At 53.2% G+C, this 17237-nt stretch overlaps 1 protein-coding gene across 13 annotated transcripts in view; it reads left to right on the top strand.

The window, feature by feature from the left end:
* WNK2 (WNK lysine deficient protein kinase 2) overlaps positions 1–17237 on the top strand; it is a 139257-nt gene that overhangs the window by 117901 nt on the left and 4119 nt on the right. For 4 of the 13 annotated variants that reach the window (XM_017546895.2, XM_017546894.2, XM_017546892.2 and 1 more), the window contains 5 exons: positions 861–1075; positions 2075–2266; positions 3055–3153; positions 9679–9723; positions 11202–11458. In XM_017546895.2, coding sequence (XP_017402384.1) covers positions 861–1075; positions 2075–2266; positions 3055–3153; positions 9679–9723; positions 11202–11458 — 808 coding nt within the window. Of the gene's footprint in view, positions 1–860; positions 1076–2074; positions 2267–3054; positions 3154–9678; positions 9724–10023; positions 10089–11201; positions 11459–11594; positions 12058–17237 lie in introns of those variants that run through there. The other 9 variants (XM_037745142.1, XM_017546902.2, XM_037745141.1 and 6 more) reach the window with 7 other exon arrangements.

The raw sequence follows: 17237 nt of genomic DNA, 5'->3' as shown, positions 1-17237 counted from the left end.
CCCTCACCTTCCTCCCCTCATCATTCTCCCTCTCCATCCTCCCCTCTCCATCCTCCCCTCACCTTCCTCCTCTCCTCATCCTCCCCTCTCTATCCTCCCCTCTTCATCCTCCCTTCACCTTCCTGCCCCCTCCATCCTCCCTCTGCATTCTCCCCTCCACATCCTCCCCTTGGCCCCCTCCTCTTGGCCCCCTCCTGTCTGCATCCTCCCCTCCCCATCCACCCCTCTACATCCTCCTCTCACCTTTCTCCCCTCTGCATCTTCCCCTCCGCCTTCTCCCCTTGGCAGTCCTAGACTCTGCCCTTGCCCACGGCCAGTGATCCTGCATTTCACCTGCAGGATGACGTGGGACCCACTGCAGTGGCCCCATGTTGGTATGGCATGGCTCCTGGGCAGTACTGAGCATCTCGCTGACTTCCTCGTGCAGTGCTGTGTTGGTCTGAGCTGCCTTCCACTCTGTTTCTGCATGTGGAGGAAATAATACTTTTGCCTGATAAATGGCGGTGTCTTTGGTACCTGGCACCTGCTGATTTCCCCTCACCTGTGTTCATGTTTGGGCCTTTCACTGCAAGCATCAATGGAAGTGTTTTGAGTCTGGGTATTTGAGGCTCCTTACCCTGGCCTGTGCCATTGGGCACGTCAATGCCAGAGGCCCCCACCTTGGCACCTTCCAGTTTAGATAGGAACACTGTGCCATTTTACAGCCTCTGTGTGGCCCTTCGAGTGGCCCAGGCCAAGGCACCAACAGGGCACCCACCCTGCACCCCCTGTCCTCCCACACCGCCTCCCTCCTGGAGAGCCTGGTGGTGTTGGAATCACCGAGGAAGCCCACCGGCACTCCCTCCTGTCCCCTCCTGCAGGCACCTGAAGGAGATCTCAGAGCTGCAGAGCCAGCAGAAGCAGGAGATCGAGGCTCTGTACCGCCGCCTGGGCAAGCCGCTGCCCCCCAACGTGGGCTTCTTCCACACGGCGCCTCCCACTGGCCGCCGGAGAAAAGCCAGCAAGAGCAAGCTGAAAGCGGGCAAGCTGCTGAACCCCCTGGTGCGGCAGCTCAAGGTCGTGGCCTCCAGCACAGGTCGGCCTCCGGGTGCAGGGCTGGGACGGGAGCGGGCCTGGGGACCCCTGAGTGAGCCTGGGAGGCAGGCTCCGTGCAGGTGTGACACCCTCAGACCTGGAAGACCAGTTGGGGTTGTGTCCTTACTGAACCTGCTTTTCCTGGAGCAGAGGAGTCATTGCAGTATGAAGGCAGCCGTGGTCCTCTGTCCTCATGCAGAGAGGGAAGGCCCGTGAGTAGGCAGGGGCTGCTCAGAACTGGGCCTGACTCTGTAGGCTATAGCTGTGCCAGGGAAGCTCAGGCTGCCCTCCCTCACCTGCTGTTCTGCAGGGCACTGCGTGGATGGATGGTGGCTGCCTTCTTTGACCCATTTCTCCAGTGTGTGCCAGCCGCGCAGCTGCTTTTGGGGACTGGGGGAGAAAGGGGATGGTGGTGATCTCCCAGTCTTGTTAAAGGTGACACCTAGTCGTTGAGTGGCACTGGCCTGGCTCCAGGCAGCCACTAGCCCACATCCCTGCATGCCGGGGCTTCCTGAGGCCTTCTGAGCAGCACTGCAGCCTGCCTGCTGGCTGAGAGCCTTGGCATCCTGGGCTGGAGGCCCTGTGAGCCCAAGGCCCCAAGCGTGCCAGGCAAGCTGCTGTAAGCTCACCATAAGCCCACAACCTTTGGGGCACACATCCATGAATTATACCCATTAGACGGGTTCAGAGCCACTTCCCAGAGCTAAGGGAGACTGAGATAGGAGGTGCACAGGCCACTGACAGCCTGGGTGTGTCTTCTGTCACTGTATTTGCACAACACAAGTCCAGCCACGGCAGTGGGGGCTGGTAGAGACTGGGCACTTTCTTTGATCTTCCCCAACACTCCTACGTGGGAGATGTGGCCATGTGCCTGTGGTCTGCAGGAGACGCGAGCTTTCCCAAGGTCACCCAGCAACGAGCGGGCAGAACAGACTCGACCCACATGGCCCCGACCTGGCGGCGCCTCATCGTGCCTGTCGCCTCTTCTCCCCCCGCCCAGGTCACTTGGCTGACTCCAGCAGAGGCCCTCCCGCTAAGGACCCTGCCCAAGCCAGTGCGGGGCTTGCTGCAGACAGCACGGGCCTGAGCGGGAAGGCAGTGCAGACCCAGCAGCCCTGCTCCGTCCGGGCCTCCCTGTCTTCGGACATCTGCTCCGGCTTAGCCAATGATGGAGGCGGAGTGCGTGGCCAAGGTGATTTCCAGCTTGCCTGTCTCCGAGCATGTGCTAGCCACATAGGGCCTCAGTGGTGTCCCCAGGAGCACGCCCGTGTGGTGTAGAGGGGTTGCGAGCTGCGGCAAAGGCTGTTGAGAGGCTTCTTTTATAAAGGAGAAAAAAAAAAAAAGACAGTCTTTGGATGAAAATAATGGAATTGCCCCAACCACCACCAAGTCTTGCTGTAAGCAGCTCAGGGGGGGTGATGCTTTGCTAGAGCGGACCTCGGGGAAGTGGCTAGGACTGGGGAGGGCAGGGGACCTGGCATCCGGCTGTGTGCTCCAGCGCCAGTTCCCAGGCACTGGCTGCCCCACCCCCACCCCCACAGCAGAGCCAGATGGTGCTAAACACCGGGTCCTTCCAAAGTCCAGAGGGACGGCTGGGGGGACGAGGGCACAGCTTTCGAGCTGGGAGTTTGGCCTTGAGGAGGAAATTCTCTCGTCAACGCTGCGTGGACAGCAGCAGCTGCTCAATAAGGTGCTCTCCTGTCCTCACCATCTCTGTCCAGAGAAATCATGGTGACCATGAAGCCGCCCCGCCCCGCCCACCCCACCCTGCCCGCCCTTCTCCGGGCTGCCTCTCTTCTGCTCCTCCCGCTGCCTCCTTCCCATTACATGGTCAGTGGCTTTGGTGCTCCGGGCTGGGCTAGATGGAGCCGTGGATGTTAAGTGACGAGGCTGGTGTGGCTGTTGGTGTGGAGGAGGAATCGCAGCAACCTGTACTTGATGAGTGTCTCTTTGTTTTCTTCCCTTTATATTCATTTGCAGGCTGGACGGTTTACCACCCAACGTCTGAGAGAGTGACCTATAAGTCTAGTAGCAAACCTCGTGCTCGATTCCTCAGTGGACCCGTATCTGTGTCCATCTGTCTGTATTTGTTCTTTTGTATTTTATCACCTCCTGGCCCTTGGTTTTCTCCCTCCACCCCCTCCCTGTCTTCATTACCTTTCATACATTTCATAGGATGCCTCCCCCACCCCACTGAAGTCACCTATTTAATACCAAAGTGGAACCCCATGAGCCGGTCCCCTGGAGCGGCGGCCGCCCGCGCCTCTCCCCCGGCCCCAGACATCGCGTGTGCATGCTCATGGCTGGTGCCTGGGCACGGAAAGCATGTGCAGCGGCTGACCTGCCTTCCACCCCGGGCACCTCCGTCCAAAAGGACAGGGTCCCTTTGCATTTTTTTCGTCACCTCATTTATTTAATTTTTTTTTTATGTTGGATGTGGTTTTTTTTCTGTTGCAATTGTGGCGAATATACGTGTACGCTGTCCCCAGTTCCAGCGACAACAAAAAGACAACCCCAACCTCCTCCAGACACGCACGGTGTGTGTCACGCGTGTCTGGACTGTGAAGACACACACATAGCGAGCCTATATGGTTCCAAAGGTCACTGGAGGGCGTGGCTTCTGTACCAGGGCCAAATCCCAGCACCCAGCACCTCGCATACCCACCGCCCCTCGCCCTGCATGTGGAAATGCTGAGAGAACGTGCTCCAGCTCGGCCTCCCCAGCCCCTCCCCACTGGAAGGGCAGGTCTGGACTCCTCTGTCATTGCTCTTCACCCACTGCTGTCTCCAACCCAAAATAGGAGAGTGACAGCCTTCCGGGCGGCTCTTCTTTGGAGCATGCATCCTGCCTGGCCAGCTCCTTCTCCCCCAGCCAGCAGGAGCACTTTAGTTGCTGTATTTTCCTGTGACCACAGGGACAAAGTCAATGATGCAGTTCCTCCAATCGCTACTAAGCCAAAACTCAGTCCCAGTATCGCTCAGATCCTCTGGAACACATTTAGGGCCCAGGAGCTCCATTTCCTGCCCGGGGCTATCCCAAAGCACGCAGCTTGTTTTTAACTCTCAGGACAATTGGCCAATGAATCAAAAGCTGTAACGCTTTTAGGCTTTCGTCTTTTTAATAGGAAAATTAAGCTTTTCAACAATTGGATTGGTTATGCTGGTTTGGGGCACATGACTTTTTGCTTGTACAATAAAGATACATTGTGTTTGTTGGGAGCCAGAGGCCATGCTTGTGGGAGGCGTCCACTGCCATCCACCCACACCATCAGAGGTCCACGTGGGTCATTGTTCTCTGGGCAGGCAGGTCGAGGACACAAGGGCCATGTAGAAATGCCAGGGCCTTCCCAGGACTTCCCGTTCGTCTGTTTAACAGGCTGCCCTGTTTTGGCCGCTGTGTCTGTCGTCTGGGCTGTTGGTCTGGGGGTCAGGGCGGCCCGGTGTCTGGTGAGTTGCTGAGTTGAGTCTGGAGGGTGGGCGCCCACACACACACACACACCCCTGCGTCTCTGGGTCTTCTTGTGGCATCCGGCTGTGGTCCCTTCTCTGCAGCCAGGTCTCGGCCTCTGCTGGTCTTGTGCCTCACTTGGTGCTCCTCTTCTGGGTCCTGTGTGTGCAGCTGCTGCTAGGGCTGGTACTGGGGTGAGGGCACCTGGGAGACTTGGTGCAGGGCATTGGTGTCAGGTGTGGTGCCTGTTCAGGTCCCACTTCCCTCTCTGTGCTGTGTTTTGTGGTATTGCTTGTTTTCATGGCTTAGCCTCCCTCTTGGTCTTAGTCTTTTGGGCCATAAAGTCCCCTCCAATCCCCCCCACTCTGGAGTTGCTGGCCAGGGAGAACTCAGGTGGGCCTCTGCCCTGGGCACCTCTCAAGCTTGGTCTGCATCAGCTTGGGGCAGCTGAAGTCTCTGCCACTCTACTAGGATGTGGCTGGGACTGCCCCCTCCTGTCTCTGTGCCCCCAGGCTGTGGAAGCTGGACTTCTTGTTGAGCCATCCACCTGCATGCACCTCTGCTGGTCCTGGGTAAACTCACAGGATAGCTCAAAAGGGAAGGGGGAGCTGTGGGGTCTGTGAGGAGACTGAGCACCTCCAGGGGAAAGACTCTGGGGATGGGCACAGCCCTGTGAGTGCTGAAAGGCGGAGGACTTGGGCGGAGGCCATGGACTTGCGCTGGGCTTGGAGGCCAGGAGGGAGGGATGCAGGCAGGGGTAGTGTGAGCACCTGGGCTAGGAAGACGCTGAGGTGGGTGCATGGAAGATGCCACGGGGTTGGGCGTCACGGTTCAAGTAGAGGAGGAGTGGGGTGGATGCCAAGGTGCGGCTAGGGAGGGGCAGCCGGCACAGCCCAGCTTTCACTCCCTAGAGCCTAGGGAGAGCTTTCAGCTCACTGCCCTGATGTGGGGCACCCCCACTTCCTGGAAGAGACAGTTCCAGGAAAACAAAATGTGTTACATTTTGAAGTATAGAAGGATCTTGGCCTCTGTGGAGGTCAGAGAAGATGAAACTGCTCCAGGCATGGTAGGTTGAGGCCAGACCAGAGGGTGGGCTGGGGTTGCCCAGGTGGCTGTGCCAAGGGATAGAGCAGGGCAGCACAGTGCAGCAGGCACCTCCAGAGGCCCGAGCTGACTCGAGGTGCAGGACAGGGAATAAAGCAGTGGAGGCTGGAAGCAGCAGGTGGACAGAGCCCTAGAGTGCAAGGCCCCCACTTGGAATCCCCGTGAACTAGGCCCTTTGGCGCAGACCTCTCACCCAGCCCGCAGACTCCTCCGCGTTGTGGTCAGCAGATGCTGTGGTCAGCTCATACGACCCAATGCCTTAGAGCAGTCTCTTTTTTTTTTTTTTTGAGACAAGGTCTAGCTTTGTTACCCAGACTGGAGTGCAGTGGTGAGATCTCAGCTCACTGCAACCTCCACTTTCCTTGGCTCCAGCAGTCCTCCCACCTCAGCCTCCCAAGTAGCTGGGACCACAGGCGTGCGCCACCACACCTTGCTACTTTTTTGTATTTTTAGTAGAGACGGGGTATCACCATGTTGCCTAGGCTGGTCTAGAACTCCAGTGCTCAAGCGGTTCACCACCGTAGGCCTCCCAAAGTGCTGTGATTATAGGCATGAGCCACTGCACCCGGCCCACTGCATTCTAAGGGATGGTGGCCTTGGAGCCAGGAGGAGGGTCGGGTGCAGATGCTGAGATGACACCTCTGGTTGGTTCTGTTGGTTCTGCTGCTCAGAAGCTGGGGTCCTTCCGGATCCTTCCACCTGACTGGGCAGGTGCTGGCAATCTAGTGGGCCTTTCTGCACACTGGAGCCATGGGGTCTGGGTTTTCTCTACATCGCCTGTTGGCTGTAGCATGTTTGGCTCAGGGACCGTCCTAGGCCTCCTCTCACTGTGGAATGCTTTCATCCCTCCCGGTGGGAACAGAGTGCGTGCTCAGCGAGGCCCTTTGCAGCAGGTGTTCAGGAGGCCTTGGGGCAGAGGGCACCCAGAGAAGACTCCCACCCGGCACTGGTTCACCAGGCCCTGACCTCTGCAGCCAAGGTTGTCAGTGCTGCGCGCCACCGTGGGCTGCCCGTGGGGCGTGCCTGTGTGCGACAGGCCTGGTGCAGGGTGGGATCATGCAGCTCAGGGCAACAGGAAAACAGCCCTAGGTCTCCCTGGGCGGAGTCAGGCAGATCCTGCTTCCCAGGAATCTGGGAACAGTTCTTGGCTCAAGAACATGGTTGTTCAATACGTAGACACCCTAAAGGGGGTCTTACCCTGGATCCTCATTTTTCTTCTGTGCCAGAAAAGGGAGCCAGTGCTGACTGTGGGGTGGGCTGGCCCACCTCAGAGCGCGGGAGGTCGAAGGGGGGTGAGGCACAGCTACCAGGCCGCCTGTGAGGGGAGGTGGGCCGCCCCGCTGTCCGTGGGCACCTGGGCAGTATTGAGCCCTGCGAGGTGAAAGCGAGTGTGAGAGATTGCTCTGGGGCTGACCCACTTTTTAGGCCCTCTGCCCAGGCACACACCCTTGGTTTGAATCCTTCATGTTGAGGTGTCTTGGCCAGAGGCTGAGGGTCTGGAGGGGGTGGGTGCCCGGGCCACCCAGAGGACAGGGCCGTTGACCCAAGAGCTGTTTTTATGTCAGAGCGAGTCAGGGCTGGAGTGGGGAGGGAGCCTCTGCTTGTGCCTTGGGGGTTCAGCCGATGTTGACTGCACAAAAGCAGGAGATGCCAAGTCCAAGAGCCAGCCCTCCTGTCGTCCTGTGTGCTGCCACTTTTACATTCTGGGAAGAAAGCAGCGGATCTCCCAACCACTGGGATGAGGCCACCAAACCCCGCCCCAGCACTGCTGAGTAGTTTAGGGCCTCAGTGCCACCTCTTCCCGGGCCTGGCTGGGGACGGAAGCCCCACAGGGAGACTGAGGTGGGTCTGGTGTCACTTGGCCGCCTCCTGAACGTCGCCTTTGCTCTCCTGTTGCTGCGTTATGTACAGGAGGTGGGAGTGTTTGTCCTGGCACAGAGCGAGCGGCAGGGGGCCAGGTGGGGCTGTCCTCGGGTGACGTCTGCATGGTGGGCAAGTGAGGGGCAGGGCCCAGGCCAGGCTGAGGCTCTGTGGAGAGGTAGACTGAGGAGCCACCCAAGGATGGGCAGAGCTGTCCAGAGCGTGGGGAAGTCTCTGCCCCAGCTTAGTCGTCTGCAGTAAGTGGCGTCGGACAGCGTGGCCTTGAAAGGCTGGCACCCATTGTTTTGCCAGAGGTCTAGAGCCATCTGCCCACTGGTCTTTGGGGCCCAAGTTGAGGAAGGGTATGGAGGCCTCTGTGGGCCAGGGTTGCTCCCTGGCTCTGAGTGGGTGCCGTGTCCTCAGGACACTCCCGACCCTGGGTTCCCAGGGCGGTGAGTCAGTCTCAGCTTTGATTGCAGGTCCAGGCTCCCTCTGGTGGTTCCCAGCCAGCAGCCGGCCTGTTTGGTGTTCTTCCCAGCTTGGCAACAGCCAGGAATTAGCCCTGAATGTAGAGTTCCAGCCACACCAAGAACTGCCAGACAGGCACAGAGCAGCTTTTTGAAGCACCTGGCTTAGGGCTGTCTGCACGGGACCATGGCTGCAGCCCCCCACAAAGCCTGCCAGGGAAATTGGTGCCCACCCAGTGCCCCCACAGGTTGGATCCCAGCCTAGGCTGCATCACAGATTTCAGGGGCCCCTCTGCGCTACAGAAAACCAGCCAAACCTCCCCTGCAAACTTCAGTAAGCCATCCACAGGATATCAGCTCTGTGTTCCTGGCAGGGTTTCATCTCAGAACACAGCAGCCAGGGAACAGCCTTTCAGAGGTGCTCACCCAGAGCCCAGCTGTCTGTCTGGATCCCTCCCCCGGGCTCCCTCCTTTTTATTCGAACACTGGTCTGCAACAGAATGCCACCTCACCTTTCCCCACACTAGCTCAGGAACAGACAGAATGAACTGAAAATACTCAGTTGAACTAGGTTTCCAAGTCCAGGACACACAGCTCAGGCCAAGCTTGGGCCAAGGAGCTGGGTGACAAGTTGTCCGCTGTCCCCCGAGGCAGGAGGCATGAGCCCCTTTGGAAAAGGAAGGTGGACGTTGCTGGATTTCCTGAATCCTGGGAAGATCAGAGTCGCTTCTCTTTAGGTCTGCTGGGAATAGCGCTGAGGAGTGTAGTTCTGCTGGGGAGAGAGTGTGCTCCTAGGCAAGAGGCCGTGGGCTGGAGTGTAGACAGAGCCAGTGTGGCTTTGCCGAGTGACCTTGGGGAAGTCTGAGCCTGTGCTTGCCCGTCCAAGCTCTGCCTGCCCATAGGATAAGCGGGGATGGCCGCACCTCCCAGCTCACCCTGCCTTGGGGACCCCGTCCATACCAGGCTGGGCACTGACCTGCCAGGACATGGCATTCAGTGTAAACCAGATGGCCTCTGGGCAGCTGGGACCAGTCGGTTTAGCGGCAGTCCCAATTACAAGGAGGCCAGAAGTGTTCCAGGCTGAGGCCTTGCCCTATCCCTTGTGGATACTGACTGTGCATGTGGCACAGTGTACCCCGACATTGGAGTCAGCCCCTACATGGAAACTCTCAGGTCCCCTACTCAACACCTGCGCTGACCTCATCAGAGGCAGCATCTGAGATCCAGACTTGGCCTCCAACCTGCAAAACAATGTATCTTTTTGCACTTGGAAAACCTCTGCTGGGCTTGGGTGGCCAGGCCCGGCCGTGCCCAGCTCCATTCCTGAGCTCCTGTGGCCGACTCTCAGCAGGGTGTCCTGCCTCCACCAGTGGGGCGCCCAGAAGCCTGATGTCTGAAAGCGGTGTGCTTTGCTTTTTTCCTTCTTTTTTTTTTTCTTTCTCTTTTACTTTTCTTAGAATATGCTTCTAGAGACAAATACTTCTCCCTGAAGCTTGAGGGCTTGGCCCTGGCACCTCTGCCCCCTCGGCGAAGCTCATGGGAGCCTGTGCCCTCACTCCGGGGGCTGCCCCGTTTCCCCCGGCCGGGTCGGCCCTCTCTCTGAACTGCTGCCTGTGTCTGCCCCTCCCTGCACACTGACGACTTTTGCTTAGTGTGGTAGCGTGTCCCGGTGTGTGCTGTTATGCCTAACCCTGTGGTCTTGTGTCGTTTCTTTTTCCCTTGCAGGGTCTGCCCTGAAGCGTCTCTGCCTAGGCAAAGAACACAGCAGTAGTAATTATCCGGGTTTTCTCCCCCTTTGTCCTCTCTCATCGCATGGGCTTTCTCGTGGCTAGCGCACATCAGGGCTCCCGCGGCCGGGCGGGCGTGGGCCTGCCCTGTGCCTGCTCCATGCCCCTCGGCTGGGCGCCGCTTCGCTTCTGCCTGGTGGGATCGCTGCCCTCGGCTCCCCCGTGTGTCTCCGTGGCGCCTAGAGTTTGTGCGGTCTCGCCAGTTCACATCTAACGGGCTTATCCTTCCCCGGAACACCCGCAAATTACCAATCATTAATTGGCTCCTTTTCCAAAACCGTAGGAATGAGTATTTCCTTGAAGTCCTAAAGATGAGTGCCTCCCCACGAGGAGAGATGCCGGGACTGAGTGGGTATTAGTCTACCTGGGCCACTCACCTCTCTCTCTCTCATCTTTCTCTCTCTCTTAAAAAATTTTTTTTTCTTTTCTGGCTGAACTTTTCATGTAGGAATAGCTCCATGTGTGTCAAACCTCATCACTAATTTTTAATTGTCTGTGTCTGTGCTTTTTCATTGCTAGCCACTAAAGTCCACTACATTTGGGGACAGCTTGTTTGAAGAGATGGTCATTAGGTTGTTTTTCTATGCAGAAAATTTTTAAATTGGCTTATTCAAAATTGCCAACCAGAAATTACATGTATTGGGTGGAAAGGGTATGATTTAAAACTTTTAAAGTCTCATTTTGGTCCCTTAAGAGCCCCTTTGAATGAACCAGCCGAGTGCTCTGGTGTGCTAATGGTCAGCAGGGTGGCTCCCAGCTCCCTCCTGCAGCACAGCCAACGGCAGGAGCTGGTGGGGCCACGTCAGGCAGCTCCAGGCATGGAGACCCTTTATGAATACCTTCCTCCATCGTTCTGGTCAGGACAATTTCTACACCTGGAATTCCAAACAATCAGACCATTAAAATTCATGGGAATGCAGTCAGCCAGCCCTGGCAGCCATCTTCCCGAGGGCCAGGGGGCCGCCTGCAGGCCAGCCAGCCCTGGGTGCTGAGCACTCTGCACACGGTACTCCCACCGCCCCTGCGTCCTCATGTTATGGCTGAGGATGCACAGGCCAGAGAGAGCCTAAGGAACCTTACTCTAGGCACCGTGACGCTGAAGCCCAGTGTGTCTGGCTGTGCTAGGAGTTTCCTGAGCTCTCTCACACGTGAGTCTGGGGACGGGCAGTGGTGGGCACAGAGTGGACGCTGAGCAGAGGCTGCAGCTGCTGCAGGGTCTTGTTCCCTGGCCTGGCTTCTGAGGTGGGTGATGGCCACCTGGCATAGCCCGTGGAAAAGTTCCACGGTGTCTGGTCCTGGGCAGCCAGGCCCCTTAATCCGACCGCCTCTTGAAGCAAGGTGCTGCCTGGCCCAAGTGAGACCATTGTCTCAGCTGTCACGTAAGAACGAGTGCGGCCAGCCCACTGGGGGCCTGGGCGCGTGTGTGGCGTCACCAATCCTGGCCTGTGTGTGACTCCCCAGGGTCCTCCACCAGCAGCCTGGCCCCAGGCCCTGAGCCGGGCCCCCAGCCCGCCCTGCGCGTCCAGGCGCAGGTGAACAACAGCAACAACAAGAAGGGCACCTTCACGGACGACCTGCACAAGCTGGTGGACGAGTGGACGAGCAAGACGGTGGGGGCCGCACAGCTGAAGCCCACGCTCAACCAGCTGAAGCAGACCCAGAAGCTGCAGGACATGGAGGCCCAGGCAGGCCGGGCTGCCCCTGGAGAGGCGCGGGCTGTGAGTGCGGGGCGGGCGGGGCGGGTGCTCCTGGGGTAGGGTAGCTGTGCCTCCAGCATTTGCTAGTTCCCTGTGTGGCTGAAGGGTGTCCAGTTAAGCTCTTCACTTTCGTGATCCGAGTTCATTCTCCCCACAGCCCCAAGAACTAGGCTTCTCCACTTTACAGATTGGGAGGTGAGCGACGTGCCCACAGCGCCACAGCTGGCAGGTGGAAAGGCCAGGCCAGGCCAGGGCTGTGACTCCACAGCTCAGATACAGCAGCAGCCCCAGCCCGGGCAGCCTGGGCCCCACACCCAGAGTTGGTAGCCCTGATCTCAGCAGACAGACCCACCTCTGCCCGAGTTCTGTTTGTGCCCAGGCTGGAGACCAGGGCAGGTGTGTCACCCCTGAATGACACCAGCGTCGGGCTGTAGCTCACACACCTGAGCCAACGTGGGGCGGAAGTGAGGACCTGCTCCCCTCGGTTTTGACACCTCACTTTTTCTGATGTCAGTGCAAATTGGAGGAGCATCTGCTGTTTTTCAGTTTTCTGGAGAGCTTTGTGGAAGATCGGTGTTATTTCTGTCTCAAATATTTAGTAAAGGTCATTCGTGAAGCCATCTGGACTGGAGTTTTGTTTCTGTGTTTTTTAGTGTGGGCTTTCCTCTATGATCTTTTACCTTGAAAAATTTCAAACACACAGAAGAGTTGAAAATTCTGCCGTGAACATCCATATACCCACTACGTGCATTCTAATTGACATTTTTGCTGTATTTATCACACACCTGTTCATCCCTTGAGGGTACAGTTGCTACTATGGATTCAGTTTCTTCTATACTTCTAACACCACTTGGATTTTCTGTTTCGTTTTGTTAAATTCTGCTTTTCTGGCAATTGGTATCTCTAAATGTATCTAAAATTTTAAATTAATTGCCATAAAATTATCCATAATAGCTTTTATTTTTCCATTTGCAGGATTTACAGTGATGTCCTGATTTCATTCCTGACGTTGGTGATTTCTGCCTTCTCTCTGCCTCTCCTCTCTTTCCCTTTCTTTATGCAGTCTCCTTAGGGGTGAACATTTTATTAGCCTATTCAAAGAACACGTTTGGTGCTTGAGAGTCTTTATTGTATGTTTCATTAATTTTTTTTTTTTGCCTCCTATCATTGGGTGAATTTTGTTGTTCTAGAAAGTTTCTTACAATATGTTCATTGATTTCTAGCCTTTCCATTACAATGTAGGCATTCAAGGACATAAAGCACCCACTGATGGTTTCAGCTGCATCCCAGAAGTACGTGCAGCATTTTCATTAACCCTTGTTTCAAAATATTTTATCCTTTCTGTTGCTATTCGCAGTAAGTGTGGTTATCAGTTTTCGGCGTGTTGTGTGTGGCTGCACTGTGGCAGGACAGCAGACTTAGTGCTTTTGGGTTGTGAAGATTGTCAGGACTGGCTCTTGACCCGGGTGTCAGTCTTTGTTGCTGTTGTATGGATGCTTGAGCTGAATTCACTGTTTCCTTCTCTCCACATCCACACTCCCAAGCTCTGCCACTGTTACTTCTATTTTGAATGACTGCAGGGTCCTCTTGACAGGTACACCTCCGTCAACCTGAGTCCTCAAATTTATTCTCAGTAGAATCCCATTATTTTAGGACAAAGTCAGGAATCGTGAACATGGCCCTACAGTTCTGTGAGGCTGCACCCGGAGCCTGGGCAGGCTCATCTCTGCTGCCTGGGTCCCAGGTACGTCAGTGTTTAGGATTAGCAGAGCTAACTGTTGTTCAGATGTTCTGGATTCTTTTTAAGTATTAAGAGTTTTTTAAAAAAACTTATTTTTGTCATAGCTGCATATATATCACAGAATTTACCATTTTACCCATTTTCAAACATACAGTTCAGTACCATGAAGTACATTCAGAGCATTGTGCAACCATCACCACCATCCATCCACCGAACCTTTTCATCTTCCCCAAGGCAACTCTGTCTCCATTAAACACTACTTCCCCAGCCCCACTTCTGGTACCTCAGGTTTCCCAGGCTCTTGTAGCCTCTGTCCTTCTTTCTGTCTCTATGACTTCGACTACTCTAAGTACCTCGTATAAATGGAGTCATATGGTATTTGCCCTTTGGTGACTGGTTTATTTCACTTGCTATAATGTTTTCAAGGTGCATCCATGTTGCAATATGTATCAGAACTTTTTAAACATTAGCCAGGCGTGATTGCGCATGCCTGTAGTCCCAGCTACCTGGGTGGGAGGATCACTGAGGTGGGAGCATCGCTGGGGCCCGGGAGTTCGAGGCTGCAGTGAACTATGGTCGCACCACTGCACTCCAGCAGAAGTTGTTGAAAACTGCTTCCCCCTTGAATGGGCTTGGCCCCCTTGTGGAGAGTCACTGCAGCTAAATGTTAGCGTTCATCTCTGGGCCGTTGTGACACCCATAAGGTGTTACCCACTTCATGGCAGACCACACACCCCTCTGGCTTTGTCCACTCTGCCACCTCTTCCTCTGTTCCTCACGTCACCATTTCCATCGTAAGTGTCTCGAGCTTGCTGATTCTTTATTCAGCCTGCTCAGGTCTGCCGGTGAACCCCTCTGGTGAATTTGTAAATGTTTGCAGCTCTTCTATTTCCACTTGGTCCCCTTCGTAACTTCTGTTGACATCCTCATTGTATGCACGTGTTATTTTCCTGACTTCCTGTATTTCTTTGTTCTTGGCTTCCTTTAGTTCTTTGAGCACATTTAAGACAGTTGATTTAAAAACTTTGTTTACTAAGTCCAATGTCGAGGCTTCCTTGGGGATGTTTTTGTCAGTTAAGTAGTTTCCTTTGAATGAATCATACCTTCCTGTTTTATCTTCCTTGGATTTTAGGTCACTAAATTTTTGTGTGTGTCTAAACTGCTGTTAAACCTAGCCATTCAGTTTTTAATTTGGGTTATTGTATTTTTCAGTTGAATTCTTTGTTTTTTCACCAAGTCTGCTATATCTTAAAAAGAAAGAAAATAGTTTCTAACTCTCTACCAAAATTCTCTGTCTCGTATCTCCTTCACATAATATTTTTTGGGTTTTGTTTGCTCTAGGCCTAGTTTTTCTTTATATTGCCTTGTCTTTTCTTGTGACGTTTTAAGTATTTGTGTGTAGGACATTGTAGTTAAAACTTTGTTTGCAAAAAGAATTTGAGGCCCAGTAGTAGGTTTCTCATTATTAGAGCACCTTTTCATATTCTTGTCAGCCATCTTTTATAAAGTGCCTGGTCAAAGAGATTGACCATTTAAAAGTTGATTTATCTTTTTATTATTAATTTGTGGTAGTTTATCATATATCTGTCAGTATTATATCTGTCCTGTACAAGGGGGCCTCAGAAAGGTCATGGAAAAATGGAATTAAAAGATAAAAATAAGAAATATATGACTGGCCATGGTAGCTCATACCTGTAATCCCAACACTTAGGAAGGCTGAGGCGGGTGAATTGCTTGAGTCCAGGAGTTTAAGGCCAGCCTGAGCAATATGGCAAAACCCCATCTCTACAAAAAATACAAAAATTAACTGGGCTGCCGGGTGCAGTGGCTCATACCTGTAATCCCAGCACTTTGGGAGGGCAAGGCAGGAGTTCGAGACCAGCCTGGCCAACATGGTGAAACCCTGTCTTTACTAAAAATCCAAAAAAACAAAAAAATTAGCCCAGCATGGTGGTGGGCTCTTGTAATCCCAGCTGTGTGGGAGGCTGAGGCAGAAGAATCGCTTGAACCCAGGAGGCGGAGGTTGCAGTGAGCCAATGGTGCACTGCACCATTGCACTCAGCCTGGGTGGTGAGCCACACTCCATCTCAAAAATAAAAAAAAAAGTTAGCTGGACATGGTGGTACATACCTATAGTTCTAGCTACTAAAGAGGCTGAGGTGGGAAGATTGCTTTAGCCCAGGAGGTCAAGGCTGCGTTGAGCCAAGATAGTGCCACTGCACTCCAGCCTGGGTGACAGAGCAAGACCCTGTCTGGGGAAAAAAATAAATAAATAAATAAATAAAAATAAATAAATAAATAAATAAATATATATATATATATATAATGTAAACTTTTTTCTTAACACAAGCCACATAAAGTTCAAGACACTTTCATAAGCAATGATGCCAGCCATTTAGTCCCTCCCTAGAGACCTAATGGTCCTGGGAATTTAACCATGGCCGTGCAGTCTTTTTTACATTATTAATTGACAAAAAATGGGTGCACTTTACAGATGTTTTAAAATTAGCAAGCAAAAAGAAGTCAGAAATAGCCAAATCAGGATTATAGGGTAGATTTCTGGTGATTCCCCATCGAAACTCTTGTGAAATTCGTCCTTAATTGCTGAGAGGAATGAGCAGGAGCATTGCTGTGATGGAGATGGACTCTCTGGGGAAGATTTCCCAGGGGCTTTCTGCTGAAGCTCTGGCTAACATTCCCTAAAGACTCTCTTAGTAAGCAGATGTTACCATTCCTTGTTACGCCTCCAGAAAGTCCGCAAGCAAAATGCCTTAAGTGTCCCAAAAGCTATTGCCACAGTCTTTGCTCTTGACCGGCCCACTTTGTTCGGGCGGGACCACTTCCAGCTCTCAGCACCGTTGCCTTGACTGCACTTTGTCTTCAGGATCATACTGGGAAAGCCGTGTTTCATGTCGTTACAGTTTTTCAGAGAGTATCCGGATCTCCATCCCAGTTGTGTAAGGTTTCCACTGACAGCTCTGCTCTTCTCTGCGGTGGATCTGTGTGCAACGGTTTTGGCACCCATTGAGTGGGAAGTCTGTTTGACTTATTTATCAGTCTGAATTGTGTAAGCTGAACCTACTAAGATGTCCGTGGTGTTGGCCACTGTTTCTGTTGTCAACCACTGGTCCCCTTAGGGCTCAGACCAGAGGAGCATTTTCCCCACAAAGTGATGCGCACGGCCTGCCGCTGTGTTCCATCTTCAGCCTGGCCTCATCCCTTCTTAAAACAAGTCAACCATTTGTAAACTGCTGTTTTCTTTGGGGCATGGACCTGGTAAACTTTTCAGAAAGCATCAGCGATCTCACCATTCTTCCACCCAAGCTTCACCATACATTTGATGTTGGTTTTTGCTGGGCCGAACGCATGTTATTGTGATAGGGGCTCTTTCCCCACCAATGCCTTCCCCTCCTTAGTGCCTGAGACTACATCCTCTTCAGACATGTTATAAGAAGTTAGTACAAGTTTATTTGGGTACAGAGATTTTTTTTTTTTTTGAAGGTCGTGCATAGTTTTTTCTTGACATGTATTTTCCATGAACTTTTTGAAGTCCCTTTGTATATAGAGAGATGTGTTAAAATATATAATGGATATAGTCTACCCGTCTGTGGCTTGTGTTTCCACTTTCTTAATGCTGAACATGAAATGGCAAAATTTATAATGTTGTTTTTTCTAAAAGCTTTGGAGCTTTAGCTGTTGCTTTCAGTCCCGCAAGCCATCTCAAATGAACTCTTGTGTATATTTTGATGTAGAGGTCAATCTGTTTTTTCCCTCTCTGTATATCCGATTATTCCAGCCCTTTCTCTCCGTATTGAATTGCACTGAATTGCGCGGACATTCATCAAGCGTGTAGGTCCATTTCTGCATTTGCTATTCTGGGTCCTTTAGCAATTTCCTTATCATTGTGGCAATGCCACACTCTCTTAATGACTGAAGTTTTCTAGTAAGTTTAATCTTTGGTCAGGTAAGACTTTCAGTGTTGATCTTCTTCAGGAATTCCTTGATTTTTTTCCAGGTCATCAATATTTGCATATGTTTTAGGAACAGCCTGTTGCTTTC

The sequence above is a fragment of the Cebus imitator genome, unplaced genomic scaffold (assembly GCF_001604975.1).
Source record: "Cebus imitator isolate Cc_AM_T3 unplaced genomic scaffold, Cebus_imitator-1.0 Scaffold192, whole genome shotgun sequence".
Taxonomy (NCBI): Eukaryota; Metazoa; Chordata; class Mammalia; order Primates; family Cebidae; genus Cebus; species Cebus imitator.
This window is presented reverse-complemented; position numbering and strand designations above follow the sequence as displayed.